Source organism: Aythya ferina (assembly GCF_964211825.1).
Source record: "Aythya ferina genome assembly, chromosome: 1".
Classification (NCBI taxonomy): Eukaryota; Metazoa; Chordata; class Aves; order Anseriformes; family Anatidae; genus Aythya; species Aythya ferina.
Window position 1 is genome coordinate 142139711 of NC_140296.1, and position 18082 is coordinate 142157792.

At 42.5% G+C, this 18082-nt stretch overlaps 1 protein-coding gene across 41 annotated transcripts in view; it reads right to left on the minus strand.

Annotated features, from left to right (window-relative positions):
* Positions 1–18082, minus strand: part of CACNA1C (calcium voltage-gated channel subunit alpha1 C) — a 476864-nt gene that overhangs the window by 422729 nt on the left and 36053 nt on the right. For 6 of the 41 annotated variants that reach the window (XM_084499536.1, XM_084499539.1, XM_084499533.1 and 3 more), the window contains exon 1: positions 12174–12494. The exons of 32 other annotated variants lie outside the window; for them this stretch is intronic. In XM_084499536.1, coding sequence (XP_084355662.1) covers positions 12174–12222 — 49 coding nt within the window. In that variant the 5' untranslated portion in view covers positions 12223–12494. Of the gene's footprint in view, positions 1–12173; positions 12496–18082 lie in introns of those variants that run through there. 3 more of the 41 variants (XM_084499538.1, XM_084499535.1, XM_084499541.1) reach the window with 2 other exon arrangements.

An 18082-nucleotide genomic window follows, 5' to 3' on the forward strand; every position in this document is an offset into this window, starting at 1 on the left:
TTCTCTGTTCTTTCAAATCATTTGATTTCTTTCCAGAACATTCATAACAGCTAGATCCCTTCCAAACACAATCACTTATTCTGGTCCACTGAGAAAATGATACTTCTGCTTATATATACACACACATATGCACAGTGCAACCACAGACAACTCCACGATGTTCTAATGGTTCCGGAGCAGAGCTTTTTTTCCAGCTGTTTGAAAACAAAAGCACAAGTGCCCCATCGTGCATGATGTAAAGATGGCAGATAAAACCAGAAATGCAAGATTGCCATTCAAGCCCCAGTGGTGCCTACTGATAAACACATGTACTGTTGGGAAGGAAAAGAGAGGCATAGTTCACCTCAGCCATTAGCACTAAGCCTTCTGCGTGCACACCATATTCTACCATGTGGAGTCTCCGGAGAGAGACCAGAGAGCAGTTCCTCTTCTGACAGATTCGCATATGATCATGGTGACATCTACGCCTGAGAGAAGCACACTTGATCTCTGCAGCTTGCATCCCTCTGTGAAACCACACACGTTGACGACAGAGTATCCAGTTCAAAACTCACACTGACATCTCTGCACTAACTCCTCATAAATCTGAGGCTCCCTGACCACGTATTCCAGTCCCGCCTGATTATTTGTTCCATTTACCTCAGATACTGGTGTCATTCCATGATCATTATGTCTCTTAACTATAAAGCTGCATTAGCAGGAAAAGATGATAAGTACACAGAAAAGAATCTTCTTTTTATACTAACATGCAAGACTCACTTGCTGAAGCTCAGACTACCCGGAATGCTTGGCATTAGGCTGCAGGAAGATGACTATGTCATGGCCTAGGTCCTGGCCTGAGGCTAAGGATAAAACTACTGGATAGGACAGAAGAAACTTCTGGACGTGACAAATAGCTGAGTGAGAAGTGGGTGAAAGTTTCCACTGATATTGCAAGGAATGGCCAAATTTTCCACACACAAATAAGGGGGATTGGAGTCAGAGATGACCAAATTTCATGTTTAGTTGAAGGAAAGTACTGGAGAGCTTCTAAATAATACTGAAAGTCCAACAGTGCCTTGGTAAATGTGTCGGTAATGCTGTATCAGGCCAGGGTTACCAGTATAAGATGTACCAAACTTGGTTATGGATGTAGAAAAGCTGGGACCAATGGGGACAAAAAGTAACTGGGTGTGGGGGTGGTTCATTCTGGAGAAGACTGAGCAGAGAAGAGAGTTACTAAGGCAAAGAAAAAGAGAGTCAGCAGAACTGAAAAGGGATAAAGCAAGTTATGGGGTGCCCATTGAGAGTCCTGCACCTGACCACCCCAGCTGGAGGCATGCAACAAACTAGCAGGCATCCCGTTGTTCTAACCAAAGCACGAGATCCAGACACGCTTGTGCAGCCAGGAGGACCAGAGCACAGGATGCTCCCCGTGCTCTGCACCCAGGCAGATGGATTGAGCATCCTGCAGTCACCCTGCCCATGCCTGCTCAAGGCCTGATGATAGCTGTAACACCACACTGCTTCATAACATCCATCTCATTAAAATTAAATCCATATTAATTTCTTCACCTGTGACTCCCAAAGTAATATCTCCACATAAGCACCTACTCACAACATAGCTTATAAGGAAAATAAGTTTTCCAAGCCTATTGGCCTGGCAGGTATGGAAGATTAGTGTTTAAAATACAGATGTTCATACTACAGGGATCAGGACCATGTAAATATATAAGGAGACAGATAGACAACTTCAAAGCAAACATTTCTTTGCCAGTCTTCTAAAAGGAGAGAAATACAGCCTTTGTGGAAAAAAATATAGACTTTCTGAAAGTCTATAACCAAATATATAAATAAATTAAAATACAGTCTGATCCTTTAAATGTCCATATTCTAGTCTTTACATTAATCTCCCAAATAGCACCTGACAATCTGTCAAATCTCTCTGTTTGGTGTTTTGTAGCTGTGGAGTCAGGCCTAAATAGTTTCTATCACTGTTATTAAAACTGGCTATGCAAACTAGAGGTTTAGAACCCAAGATGACAAGTGGGGTTTTCCATCTTCTATGGTAATTTTGTCTTTAAATATTTTAAACTTGTATTTCAACACTGACATAGGACGATGAGTAATAAAATTCACCAATATATTAAGCCATCTGGATGAGCTTACATCACACTCCTTCTGAAGTATGAAAACACCAGTATGTGCTATAAGTTTCCTGCCCTCTGATGTTTGTAGAATGGGCTCCACATAGGATTTTCCCATACATATTTGGATGCGTCCACTGACTACACAGCATTCATGCCAAAATGCTTAGCAACTTTCAGTCAAACCCACCTCTGTATGCCATGCACTAACATTCTCCATGATAAGCCCCCTTAAAGGACGGCAGACAAAACCTCAAAAATGCATGCCCCAAAATAAAAACACAAAGATTTTCTGGTGAAATATGAGCAAAATCAAGGCAAAGCAAGGATGACTGAAGTTCTCAACAAGAACACTAAGTACTAAGGAAAAAGAAAAAGTAGAAAACTGGGCCCAACTGTGCCATCAAATCTGAAGGAAAACTTTGCACTTATTTCAATACAAGCTTTGTATTAAGTTAGCAGGATATATATTCCAGTCAAATATTTATTAAAATACTCTATGTTGTGTAACTCACATTGCAAATTGAAAGCCCTTAGGATGTCTAAGCACAATCTTTCATAAGAAATGGTGGACATTGCATTATCACTGGTAAAAGGGTTTTGAAGTATGGTGTTGAACATCTCACGTTCTAAAATCTGATCCTTTTTAAAGTGATTCCAGTCTGATCACATGCCAAGACACTTCCCTAGACATGCTGCCAAGCACCTGTAGAGCTCGATGTTTAACTCTTCTGATACCCATTTTTTCTTGTTTTGTTTTAAAACATTTAAATAGTTGTTTTTTGGAACCGCCAGTAGCAAGTATCTCTAATTATTTTCTGACTGACTTCCTGGTATCATAACAGCTTTTATCACTGCATATGAATTAGGACACCAGTTTTCATCTCTTATTTTATTCCTTGACACCCTTTGCCTTAAAGCAGATAAAAGCCTTCAAGTCTTGTTCATCTTATTCTTTCACTCTCCACTTTTATTTCTGACTTTTGCTGTAATGACCAAATCAACTAGAAATACTCCCTTTATTCCTGTCACAATGATGCCATTTCATTTGCTTTCAAATACAAAATTAAAATCAAACTTACTCTTTCGGTCTCAATACAAATCCAAAAACCAGACTGAGGATTAAGCTTCAACATAGTTCCTCCTGAATTTCCCATGAATTTGGCATTCTCCCATATGCAATTTAATCAATAAACTCTATTCCACTTAACAGATAAACATTAATTCTCTTCAAAGAAGACCACAAAGAAATGTGTACGAGAGCTCAACAGACAGCGTGCTGCCCTGTGCAGTACTAGGACATCCCAAACACCTACCAACACTAATGCTGCACATTCACAAGATTTGTGCAAGAGCCAAAGCCAGTGAGATCCTATCTGACAGACAAAAGACCTTAGAGTTATATTACTCAAGCCACTCACCAATTCACTAACTCAGTTTCAACTCCACCTGCAGCAAAATCATGTTATGTCCATGAATCTCAGTTTTTCACTTAAATTTTTAACTGATGTGAAAGTGTGTGTCACATAATTCACTTGTACCTTTTGCTCCCAGATAGTCATACAACAGTTCCACTCAAATCACAATTAAAACCAATCAATTTTAATTTTCAATGAACAAATGCATTTTACTTCTCTGAAGACATCAACTCAAATGTAAATTAAAAATGAAAACACTCTGTTCACCTACACAATTCAAAGATAGGCAATTTAAGTATCAAATAGGAATAGCAACACACAGGTGAAGTTTCCTTCTCTACACACAAGTCTGTTTGTTCACCAATCAGAAAAATAATGAATGTTACGGATTTCCTCTGCTTTCTTAATAGCAGTTAGGTTTATCTAGTTTAATTTGCTAACTTAGCTGTCAACTTGTTAAATTCATCCCAAGGAAATCAGATCATTCAAGAATTAGCTAAGTCCAAACTTCTAATATTTACATACAGTGCCTGCATGGAAACTGTGGTCTTTTGACCACATATGAAAAGTACAACATAGAAATCACAGTAAAGTTTGAGATTGCATGTCAGGAAGCTAAAAGTTAAGACTGATATTTGACAATCTGTATCAAAGTTCAACATACTATGCAGTATATTTAAGTGCAACCTTTTTTCCCCCCACCCCAACATCTTCAACAAACATCGTTCTCCATTCCTGAATTCACCCGGATTCCACTGCCTCTCACACAGTCCATTGTAGTGTTCCTGCATCTAAAATTCATGAATTCTACTGCTAACAACTATATTATTTAAGACAAGTTTCAATTTCAGAATAACTATTGTTGTCAATAATGCATGAAACGGAATATAGCTGGTACCCAACAGAGTTGGGCTGACTTGCAAGAAAAGAGGCACAGGTAGTCTCTGTATATTTAAAATCTTAGTTCATCTGAAAAAAAAAAAAAAAAAAAAAAAAAAGCGTTAGAGAAACATCTGATGTATTAAAAATACGTATTAAATTTAAAAAGTAGAGGAATCCTAAGAAGTGTTATATCCATGCAGATATATTGAACAATAGAAGTCTTTTTTCCCTTCTTTGGAATAGAGGATTTGAAATCTGATCACTAACATGAATCCATTCCTACGATGCCTGTAGGAAGAAATGTTGAGTTAATTACTCAATTAGAGCATATTTACTTTGTAATTATAATGTCATGTTCAGTCATATTTAATTGTTTTTTTCCAAAATACCCAAAGGCAACCATCCACATCATGGGCTGAAAACCTGAAAATTTTAAGATAAATAACAATGCCATCTAGAGATAAAGCATCCTTTAAGGTTGGATGGAACTCAGATAATATTTTCCTTAAAACAATTAACTCTAAGATTTATGTACAAGATGCAAAGAAAGTTCCCATAGGATTAGACAGGTTTTTAGTCTCATTTCTGGGTCTGGTTTGAAAGTCATTAAGTCTCCAGTCACCCTTAAGAATGATTTTATTTTAATCTTGTCTTCCACTGAAGTGGCAGAATTTCCCACTCTCATAGCTATGCTGGCTAAGCATGTCAGTGCCCAGTTCAGAAGACTGATGAATCCTATGGATTTCTGTTTTTCCTTACAGGTACGAGGATGAAAAACTTTTATTCCCCCTCATTATGTTCAGTCAGCCACTGAGATTTAGCATGTAATATCTGGGACTAAACACACACACAGGGAAAACTGCAGAAGTTGTCTACCAATATCTGACAAATACATAATCTTTGAATCCTGTGTAAGCTTCTAACATCTCATAGAACATCCATGGACAGTTATCTCAATTTCCTTTAGTCAGCAGGGAAAAAAACAAAAAGGGAGCCTAACTAGAAGTTAGGACTGCCTTTTTTTCTTTAAATCCAAGCCCTACAGTCATCACTTCCACAGTGATTTTATGTGTTGGTGTATATATATATCCCAAGAGTACATAGTTAGATTCAGCTGCATGTTTGTAAGTTATAGCAAGATTCATCTATTGACCGGATGCATTAACAAGTATTGGAACATTAAAGTGAACTATTTATAGATTTCTACTGCCTCATCAGTATACGTGTGCTGGTCACAGTCTATCCACAGTTTGGCTTTCATGCCAGTGCAGGAAAACAACCCACTTACAAATTCAGTGATCAAAACTCCAGGCTTGTCTCACCTCATCTGTAAACTCTAATAACGTAAGACTTCTGCCCCAACAACAACAACAAAAAACAGCCCACAATCTACTCTGAAATTGGTGAGAGACGTTGAGGCAAGAGCCCCTCAAGTCTCCCATTTCAACACAAAAACATGGTTACAGTTTAGCTATTGGCTTATATAAGTAAGTTAGCTCTCGGTCTTATATAAAGATGTAAATATACAGACTTAATGTTTAATTTATTTATTTTTTAATCCATAAGTGCAGCTAAATACTGGAACGTGCTGCTCAGAGCATTTGTAGAAGCTTTGAGATGTCCAAGACTTGGCTGGATGTGGTCCTGAGCAATCTCATATAATTACACCTGTTTTGAGAAGGGGATTGAACTACCTGGCCTCTGGAGATCTCTTTCATCCTATATAATGATTTTATTTCATTCCCCAATCTTTAGAAATGCAATTCTTTGCAGTGAAATATGTAACAGTTAGGGCAGTGTCTCAAATCTATCCTCTTTGGGAAAGACAACTGGAAAGGAGATGTGCAGAGCAGATTGTTTTCAAATCCATTAACAGCAGCTTTCCCTAAATCTAAGCTTCTCTTGAGGAAGAACCATGCTAACAACCTCTTAATTGTAGATTGCAATAATTCATCTATATATCTGGACAGGCACTGATATGACAAAACCAAGACAAAAATTTGATTCTACCAAGTCTCCTGCTACCTTTTACCTTACATCTTCGTGTTTTCACCACCACCACCACCAGAACATCAAATTTGACAATCCAAACAGTACAATCTACTAATTGTGTATTTAGCTATCTGGGAGAAACTCGGCTAGGTCTTCTGTTCTGGAAATCTCTATACATAGCACAGAGACAACAGCACTCTTCTAGGTGAAAGAGAGCTACCATGATCCCTCTCAAGTTCTTAAAAAGGTTTACATTGCTATCACTGCTTTCTGTCAGTTCCCATAGAAGGGCATGACATTTCAAGGATTCTTCTGGACAAAGATTCATATATACCATTGACCTCACCATCATTTATTCCATTAAATCCTTACAAGATAGGTACTAATTGGTACTCTTACAACCATAAGACATCATCATTGTATTTCAGAGCTCCCAGCAGGACCACTTTACTACCTAAAACTCTTGCTGACAGCTGCAAAACACCTGTTCTCAGGCACAAGCACCGTATGCTCATCACACATGTCCTCTGCACAGAAGGCTGACTGTGTCTTCCTCTTCCATTAAAAAAAAAAAAAAAAAAAAAAGTAACAAACAAAAGCCAACATACAGAAGGAAGGGGAAGAAATCCTCACATAGCATAAGCATGCAATGTTTCATTTACTCCAATAAAATCGAAATGATCTAAAAATGTACTAAAAATGTACTAAATGTACTAAAAATGATCTAAAAAGTACTCAATTTTGTCAACATCTATTTGAAAAAGTTACAACAGGAAAAAAAAATACGTTAGGTAGTAGATAAACTTTGTTGAAAGGAAAAATTCAGGGGTAATCAACATGTCTGCATGCTCAAAATTGTCTTTTCTTACAGTTAATGATACTGAAACAATAATAAACATTTTAATTAATAAACTCTCTCTCAAATTCATCTAATTTCCACTACTTAAATAAAAAAATATAGTGTTTCAGAGAAATGAAAATATACTGAGTTGGTCTACAGGCTTTAAAAAGACAGGCATTTGAATGATTTAATGACATCATGTTTTGTAAAGCATATATCTGCCATTGGTAAAAGCTTTTTTTCAGTGTTGATCTGATTTGTTGTTTTAAATAATTTAAGAGAGACTTTTACTGCACATAGTCACATCTGTTAATGTTGGTTGATCATCAGTAAATTTAGAGGAGTCACTTGCACAGAGGAGGTCTTGAGTTTGCTATTCCTGAACTTCACGGATTGTGTCCTTTGAGTTAATTCCCAAAAGGGGTTAAGCGAGACAGTTTCTAACAAATCATATGGCAAATTGGTATTCTCAACTGGCCTGTACAAACGATGACAAGTCGCACACATACACGCCCACAAGAAGTAAATGCAAGAGCAATTACCATTCAGATGAATACTATTTTAAGTATGTATGCAGACTCATGTTCAACAAAATTGAAAGAAAATAAGAGAAAACCTAAACACAGACAGGCAAAAGAAAAAAAGAATAAACATAGACAAGCAAAAGAAAAAATAGATAGCAATAAATAATTCAAAGTAGATATCTTGGTAGAATAAACTAATTCCACACAGCAAGAGTATGTCACATCTGCTGACAAGAATTGCAAAGAGGTAACCCCTAAAACATATTCGATTGCAGAGCAGATATGCAACCAAGAGAATGTTCACAATGGTGAACAGGATACAGAGAGCTCCACTGAGATCTTTACAAGTAGGTGCTTGTGATGGCAGAATCTCACAAACTTCAGGAAGAACCAGTCAAAAGCAGTGCTTTGATAGTGACCTGACCCAAATCAGCGCCTATGATCAATGACCATTTAAAAGAAAATCTTTCAAAAGTATATACTTCAAATTCAATGTCTTTAACAAATATTTATTCTTTAAAGGATAGAAATGGTTGAAAGCACTTAAACACTTTTCAGAAGGCTCTACCAGTAACTTTCAAAGTAAATGCAGTGCACTGTATTATGCAGAACACTTAAGTACCATTATTTAACATTACGTATTATATTTAATATTTTTATATATTTTGTTATTTCATATCATATTGAATTAAACACTTAATACACAGAATGTTCCAAGTACTTCGAGGTGGAAGATCATACTTCATAAATGCCAGCATTTATTGTTAAATCAGTGGGGTTGGAATTTTAGTGCTTTGTTTCCAATGAGTGATTCCGGGTTTTTTTTCTCACCACAAACCCTTGTTATCCAATTCCTTGTTTCAAATCAATTCCCAGTACACTTTATGCCCCACAACTACTGCCTAATGTGACAAATCTTTACAGCAAAATGAGAGGACAATACAAACACTCAGAACTGAAGACTCGGTTTGCCAACCTGGTGACTTTGTCATCATGGAAAGAGCACGGTTTCTCCTACATATCCAAGAAATGCCCCAGAAAAATACAGGAAATAGAACTGGCATTCTGAAAATAAAGTATAAAATTGCAGCAAACATCCAATAAATTGCATCTACAAGGGTTTTGTCTTCTAGCACAGCATGAGACAGATTTCTTCCCTTAAATTGAAGTCAGCAGTGAAGAGTACATAATCATCTGTGTATTTATACCTGCAAAGTTAAGGGAAATATTTATGGTTTTGACCCTCACTTCAGGTCAGAAAACACATTAGGAAGTACGCTTGTGACTTGACCCTCTCGCTATCAACAGGCTTCTGACAAATAAAGGGAATGCTAATTAGCCCCGTATCTGTAAAATTAGGAAGATACGAGGACTGCAAAGAGAGCGTCTTACAGAGGAAGACTTCAAGAACAAAATACGTGCGGGTTAGGAAAGGAGGTTGCGAGAAGACCTAATTACGGCCGAGAAACCCCCGGGGGGGGCTCTTTTCCCAAGCAGCAGGTAGCAAGCTGTTCTAAATACGCCATAAGGCCAAAGCCCCGAGGCATCCGCTGAAACTGAAGGAAGGGGTAGCTCGGCTGGGAGCAGGGTGGCTGGAGGGACCGGCCGAGCCCTCCACCACCATCGCTCCGGGGCCCCGTGCCAAAAAAACGCCGCCCGGCAGCCGGGAGCCGGCACCCCGGAGCCGGCCGCGCCTCCGGGCAGCCGCCGCGGGGCTCCCGGCCGGCTCCACGGCCCCGCACCGCCACCTCCTGGGGGAGGCAGAGCCCCGGGGCCCGCACCCCTAAAAACCCGAAAGCAGGGCCGGCCTCCCCCCGCCCCAGGAAAGGCTGGAAGAGAGAGCAGAGGGGTGTAGCTAGGTGCTGGAGACGAGCTGAACGGCTGAGGTTCAAACTCGCCCCACCGAGGGCCAGGTTGACTCATGCTGTTCCCTCCCTCGGGAGGGCTGGGAAACGTGATTTTGCAGACCGATTTTCCATTTTAAATCGCGGGAGCAGGTTTTTCAAAATATTATGAGGGAGTGCATTAAAGACGCCCATCTAGGATTACACCAAGTCCCACATGTGCATTAAATGTGATGTAGTTAGTTCTGAAAGCTTTTTCTGGGATTGGTGGGTGGGATTTTTGGGGGGTTTTGTTTTTAACATTTTCTAGATAAACACATACTCTGTGGTAATAATGAATAATTAATCATTATCAAAACATATTCCATTGTGCAGCAAAAATAAACGTTGAAAAGTATCTCAGCATCAACAAATAACACTAGCAAGCTCCCTGTTCTTTGTGTAACATGATACTGCACTGAGAACACAGCAGACTCATATTTTAGCATCAAAAAAAAAAAATCTTACTTTTGTGTAGTAGATTTCCATTGTACTAAGTGGCATCCAAAAAAGTGCGAAACAAGTATATGACAAGCCTACCCATATTAGTAGTTGAGGAGTCAACAAAGCATTTTCAAGCCTCCTCCCTGCAGCCCTCACCTTCTAACTAATGGTCTGTAGTACATCTTATTTATTTTAGGGAAGCCACTGTTGGCTTGCACCCCTGCAGTACAGACTTGTGAGCATCAGGCTGCCCAGGTAGCCTGATAAGCAGTTAGCTACAAACAGGCATGTGCAGAAAGCAATGGCTGGCGGAGGCCTAGCCATGTTGCTCACAGTTCAAGAACAGACACAAAATTGTCTTGCATCAGTAGTACCTGGAACATTGATCCTGCTGCCAGCAACTGAGAAAGATGCATGAGTGAGACACTAATCTTAAATCACTCCTCCCCCTCATATACGAGGAGCAGACCAGCACCACAGACCTAGGCTTGCCTTCTGCTCATCTTTTTGATCTCCACCTTGCAAGTGGAAATCTGTGGCTGCTTTAATTACTCCATTCCACATCCTGATTGGCTTGCTCCGATCTCCTTGCCACCAGGTTTTCCTGACTGCTGATCAATTTAACCTTTCAAGCGCTGTTTGCACAAAACAAAAATAGATTGTAAATACATGGCAGCCTGAGCACCACCAGGAAACAGAACTTTCTTCCACCTGGCTGATTTTGTTTGCTTTGGAAGTTGCCCTTTCACCTGGCAGAAATGACAATCCGCACCAAGAGACAGATGCAAAACTGTTCCTCCAATTATATAATCACTGCAGCTGATAAGGAGGGAGCAGAATTTGGGTTGCCATAGCGTTGGCATATCGCTATGGAGGCTGAGCTCTTCGTCCACTTTATCAGCTCCGGTCCGGGAGGAGCAGCCCGGTGGCGGCTGCCGAATGCATGTGCTGCGGGCTTGCTCCCGCCTGGCAGGAGCACTCTGCATCGGGGGCCGCTTCCTCCTTTCCCCTCCCACCTCCTATCCATAGAGCGGCTATGGTGGGAGTGCCGGGCATGGGGTTTTTCGTTTTTATCTCTATTTAACTGGGGGGGGGGGGGGGGGGGACACGGTCTCGTTTGCGGGCAGCCGAGGTGGCCCCGGCGGCGGGGAGAGGCTGCCCGGGAGGGGAGGGCCGGGGGCGGCGAGGGGGCAGCTGGCCGCGGAGGTGGGGGTCCCTATGGGATGAGGGGGGCTCGATGGGATGGGGTGGGGGCCCGGCACCCCATTCCGTCTGGAGGGAGGGGACGAGATGGCTCTGGCGGCTCCGCAACACCGCCGTGGGTGTGCGGGCAGGGCTGGCGGGGAGGGGAGGGGGCGAGGGCACGCAGGTAGCTAGCGGGATAAAAATAACTTCAGGAACAGCAGGTCGAGGTTGGGCGGAGGAGGGTGGCGGGGAGGCTCCCGGAGTTTGGACAAACAAAGTTGTACTACGGGGAATAGCCGGCGACGGTGCCGAGGAGCGGCGGCGCGGGTCGGGGTCCATGATGCGGGCGGCGCTGAGCGGAGCCGGGCGAGCAGAGCCCAAGCGGAGCCCAACTCCCATCCCCATCCTGCCGCTACGTGCGGGTGGATGCGGCCGAGGAGATAATTCCCCCTTCCCCTCCCCTTTCGGGCCAGGGATTAGACGCGGCGTGAGAGCGGGGAACGGCTCCTCGGGAAGCCGGACCCCGACGGCTGCAACCGAGTTCGCCTTCCCCCGGCGCGGCGGGGCGAGGGGCTCCGCGGCTGCACTTCGCCTCCAGCCACCGCCGCCCCTGCTCGCCCCTCTCCTCCCGGAGACGACGGCGGAGCCTGGAAGCAACTTTTCTTCGGCCCGGTGACACGGCCGCCCCCCGAGGGGCCGCGGGGGTCCCCCCGCAAAGCGGCCGGCCGCGGGGGGACGGGGGGCGAGGGCTGTCCTCTGCCCGCCCCGCGCCTGCCGCCGGCGGGGGGAACGGGGCCGAAGCGAAAAAGATCACGGACAAAGGGTAAGGGGAGAGATGGGCGGCTGGAGCCTCCGAGGTGGATGGATCTCGGGCTTACCTTGATGGTTTTCTTCGGGAATGTACATCCTCTTGTTTTCATTGACCATTTAAAAACGAGTCCAGATTAATCCCTCCGAAAATCGGCTTGGTAAAATTCAAGGAAGAATGGAGCTGCAGAATTTCCCCTTTTATTATTACCTGATTCCCATTATTGCATCAAACACCAAAAACTGATCCTTTCCACTACTGCCTCCTTTAGTGAAATTGCAATGCATCCTCAGTACATCCGGGCCCCTTCCAAGAATTTAGCACAGCACCTCTGGCTGTTAAACCATAAAAAAAGAACAGGAAGGGGGGAAACGGGAGAGAGGGGGGGGCGGGGGGGGGAAAGAAAGAAAAGAAAACCCAAAAGCATCCAGGACAAGCCTCTGAGGGTTAAATGTCTTTTTAAAATCCACCAACTACCAGAGTAAGAAAAGGAGGAGGGGAGAAAAAAAAAAAAAAAAAAAGGAGAGAGATGTTCAAACGCTGCTGCTCCTCCTCTTCAAAGCCATTCTGAGCGCGTTGTGTTGGCAGGGAGCTGTTTCTGCAGAGGAAGAGAGCACAGTCCCAGCCCCTTACTCCCTCCCTCGCTCCCTCCCTCCCTCTCCCCCTGCCTGCCTGCCTCCCCTCCCCTCCCTCCCTCCCTCCCCGCTGCCTGCTCGCCGCCTCCCGCCGGCAGACAGCCGCGCTGAACGCTTCCAGATGTTCCAGCTGCGGGCAGCCACCACCACCACCACCGCCCCCCCCCACCCCCCCAACACCACCACCCCCTTCCCAAAATTGCGCGCAGCCCGCGCTCACCGCCACAGACGTGACGTCACGGGGCGAGCCGGGGGACAGCGGAGGGGAGCGGGGCCGCGGCGACACCCGGCGACACGGCGGCGACACCGCCACCGCCCCCCCGGCCCCGCTGCGAGGACGGCGCGACCCCCGGCAGGCGGCAGCGGGAGGGCACGGGGAGATGCCCAGAGGATGCGCAGATGTTGGAGGAGATTAAGCAGGGGAGGATTTGCACAAGCCGCGCTGGAAGCACCCAAGCGAGCTTCGTTATCGCTGTCGCCGCGCCTGGAGCCCCCGCAGGGAGCCAAGAGGACTTCTCATCCCATTGGGGTTCGAAGAAGGCAGCCTCCGGGCAACGGGGCTGGGATCAGAGGTGCCACGTTCAGGAGAAATGCAGGGCTTGCTGCCCGAGAAGCCAAGTGCGCTCCAAGTCCCCCAAGGGTCACCACCCGGGGTGTAACATCACCTTCAGGGCCCAGGCTATTGCCTTCTGGGTCAAGGGAGCAGCTCTCAGAGCCCTCGAGCACTCAGGACCCTGTCTGCAGCTTGACACTGGGGTTCTCCCCCTGCTCGCGGTCTCCTCTCCCACCTACACGAGAAACAGAGCGTTTCTCTCCAAGCGTCGCAAAGGTGGCAATACCTCTACAACAGAGTTGCCTAAGAACGAGCTTAGCACCTTCCCTATGACTGGACTTCAGTTGGATTTATCAAATATCCGTCTCTTTGTGAAGCTTTTTGCCCCATCACTTCGAAGTGGCTGTCTCGCAGATGAAACTCAAAATGAAATAGGAAACAGCAACGCCTAACGCAGCTAGCCAAAGCGGCAAGAACACATGTCCACTTGGAACTACAAGAAAAACGTGGAAATAGGTGGAAATAGGTGGAAAGCACTTACCAAGAACTGGATGCAGCCAAAGCACTTGTCCTAAAAAGAGGCCATTTCTGTTCCTAATAACCACTGGCCATCACAACTTCTGCTTTATATGGTATCCAAAAGGTAATTTGGCAACAACACATTACCATTGACAGCACGTAGAGATGTGGCTTTGTTTCTGATGGAGGAGGAAGAGTTCCTGCGAGCAATTAAAATACTCTGTCCTCTATTGCCTAGTTTTTCTCTAGTGATGTCACATGCACTTACTCTGTTTAACTTAGAGGATCAGGCAAGATTGCAGCTAGAGGTGGAACAGCAATATATTGGATTTCATTTTCAATTCTGGTTGCCTTTTTCTTGTTATCTTGTTAAAAAAAAAAAAAAAAAAGAAAAAAAAAAAGAGTCCTCCCTTCACCATTACAGAAGGACAGCAAATCCTTCCCTACCTAAATTTGCTGTGTAAACACACATTTTATTTTTCTCCTTGTGAACAGGAATTCTTGCCATTTTGAATTGTGCTAATTCCATTTTTTTCAAGCCATGAGTCAACCAAGAGTTATATGATTCACCCTTGCATGGACATAATCTCTGGGGAAGTAATCAAGTTCACGCTGATCACTCTCGCACAGAAATCAAACACCAGTGGGGCACTTGTAAATACATATAAATATATCCATATATATTTTTGCCCTCCTTAGGTCACATTCTCAGCTAGCTAAGGATTTATATACTGCATTAGTTAAACAGTTAACATCCACATAGCCTTGCCTTATGCCAGCTCACATACGTATGCAGCCACATACACAAGCTGTCCCTGCCACCTACAAATCTTTTTCTCCAGTCTTTCTCCCTCTCTCTGCCAAGCTCCCACAATGGGACACAGTTGGGCCAGTTACCAAAAATCAAATCCAGAAAAAAACATAGAACAAGAAAAAAGAATATTAGCTAGCATTAATTTCTTCAGCATAAATAAAATTGTACTACAACCTGAGGTTTCCTTACTCAGCATTTCTGATGCAAATAATTTTCTATATGGAGAAACAGAATGAAACTTCAGGATTAAGATGGATCCTGCTACTGAAGGAGAATCAGGTGACATAACAGCAAACATCATACCTTCCCCTAAAGTATTGGTACTGTCAAAGTACACTAAGAAGTAGTTCATGAAAACAGGTTTGGTAAAGAGGAGGCATTTGAAGTAAAAGGTGCTTGTAAGATTTTTCTTAACATATTACTGAAATTCACATTTAATAGTAATTCTCACCGGAGATAACCCAAGGCTTTTTCCTCTGCAGAAAATGGTAAAAGTCAATTGGCCTAAAATTTGTTTCTTTCCATTTTTTCCTAGAAATAGTGCAGAAAGGATTTCATTAGATGCCAGAGCAACAGCTCAGAGACTTCAGAGAAGACAACAGCCCTCCCCAGCATGGCCTCTGATTCCCGAGTTTTCTGACTGGGTGTGTTGGGGGCCACGACTCCAAAGGCAGAGCACACAGCCTAAGCAAGTCAGCAGCTTTCCTGTTGCTTTTGGAGGACTGATGCTCTAAAAAGGGTTTAAGGCCTTCTGAAGGGGAAGCACACTTAGCCCTCATCAGTCACATCCCTCACATCCAGCCCAAAGACAGGTATACACGTGAGAGAGAGAGATCTTAAAAAATTAAGAAATAATACTTCTTTCAATGTACATGCAAAGAGAATGATCTTAGCCCTTGCCTGATAAGGCAACCAAGAGACTTAGAGGTAGGATAGGTAGAGTAATGATCAGACACAAAAGTATCTCACACCAGCCTGCATCTGTGCTCTTGGACTTCCCCTGCACCTAGGTTGGAGAAGCCATCCAATGCACATTTGGCCTTAGGCCAGCTGTAAAGCAGAGATGCTAGTTCTCTGGCCCACAAGAATGCTAGGAGGAGAATTGTTCTGCAATTGAGAACAATAAGAATAAGGGCCATATAAAGCACCAAGACAGAGATTTCTGAGAAATGTCTATTTAAAGTTACAAAGTGTCAGAGATGATTTGTAGAGTCATGATGTTCACATGCAGCAGGCCATTCCACATATGAGGAATTTTTTTTTTTTGTCCTGTGTACAATGCAGCACTTCTTCCCTCTTAACCAGCCATATATAGAGCACACTAGGCACAACAGCTTCTTCAAAATCCAGCATCAGAAGCCACATCCATCTTCAGAACAGAAATTGCCCAAACAGGTTGCGGATAAAAACATCTTGAAGTGAAAAGGAAGAGCTCCTGTCTTGCTCATATTTCAAGCTGGGGCTAGAAGCTTTATGGAATGAATGGGATGAATACAAACAAGAACGTATAACAACTCTGCATTGAGCTGCTTTTATAACTTACAAAATTATTTGAAAGGCTCTTTCCAGCAGTCTCAGTGCTTTTAAAATGATCTAGGGTTTTCATTGGGCCTGCATAAGTTATGCAGCCTCCAAAATTGCAATACGTTCACTCTATTTTGGCAGTTGTGCCTGTTATTATAAAATAAGAAGGTAAATGATTCAAGAGTAGAAAAGAAGTGTATTTATCCCCAGAAATAGTGTTAAGGCTTACAATACAAATGTGATTATTTCATGTCTGAAGGGCCAGCTCAGAGAAACAGTACCAGAGATCTCCACTACCTTGCTGAACATGATTCCTCCCCACACACACACACACACAGGTTTAAGGTTTTGCACTTCCACCAACTAACAGAGATGGCTTCCCTGAAGAATCAGCACTTCCTTGCACTGAAAGTGATGGGATTTTTCGATCACCAGTATAAATAGATGGGATACAAACTCAGTGCAATCTTTCCAAAGACATTGACCTTCCTTTTTTCAAAATCACGTTCACATCTATGAGTGTGGATTTCTAAAAATATTATTTATCTGACAATTTTGTTTTAGTGGCTTAATTTTAACTGGAATGCAAGCAATTGATAGTCTTGTCTAGGGGTATTTCAAAGTGCAATCAGGAAACTGGAGACCTCCTGAAACTACCAGCTAGCTAAAACAGGGAATTTCCTCTAGAAAAAAATAATAATAATATATATATACACACACGGGGAAGGAAGAGAAAAGGAAGGTTTATGATCAAGATTTGTAGATGATTTCATTTCTTAAAGTCTGGAACAGGGCCATATGCACAGGATTTTTTGATGTTTTGTAGTCAGAAACATTGATTTTCAAAGGCAACTTAGAAAACCTAACCGTATCTTTCATATTGAAGTTTTAGTCATTAGCTTTTATATGTACATTAAAATGTCAACAAGCAACAACAAAATGTTTAAAGGAAAGTTTATCAGCATATTGGTATGGTCTAAGGCCTAGTATTGGTAAACAACAGAAACTACTAAACCTAAGGGGGAATAAAGGAAAGTATAAAAACACTGGTAGCTGGATGGGAAAGTTGCTAATAATTAGAATAAATTCTCATTAGACACAGAAGAGGGGTAAGTAGAAAATAAGTAGAAATTGAGGATCTTTAGGTAGGCTTTGATTTTCTAGACTGCAGAAGGTTCTAGAAAATAAGTGGGATATCTAAAAGTAGGATTTTATTCAAATCATATGAGCTATCTTAGTTTTCAGCTGTAACCCATACAGATGATTTCAGTAGGTTTTGGCAGTGGTGATTTTTTAATTCCAATTGCAGGAATGAAGGAACTTGCCATTTATCATTGTAAATAGGTGATTAGTCTTTAATGATTACTGGGTAGCATTTAATGAATTCACGGACCAATTTGAAGTGTAGCAGCAAACAAATGCTTAAATACACTGAAACAACAGGAGACATTTATCCCAAGTAAAATGTAAATGCGTTGTGTTTCTCAGACTTGAGAATTTGTGACAGTTTTCGTGACTCTGTAAGGTTAGATTCATTATGCCATGGTCATCACAGACATCTGGCCATAGCACTAATTAGTGACTAAGGCAGGTCTAACAGCTCCTCAGAATTTTGATACAGAAGTCATCCCTGCTCCTCAAAAATGGAAAAGGTCAGTAACTGTGCCATAAAAGCTTAAGGGAGAGGCTTGAATTTAACACAGTGTTGTACTGCTTCTACTTCATAAAAGAGAAACACTGGGTCTATCCAGATTGGGATATATACAGACAGTAAGATTTAAACTCAGCAGTTCATTATTAGCTATTAAAAATAAAAAATTAGAGAGAGAAAGGAAAATAATTACCATCAATAATAGCCTAAATTCACCAGTTAAACAAAAGAAATGACCTAATAATGTCTACAACAGTATCTACAAACAAGAGATGTACTTTTA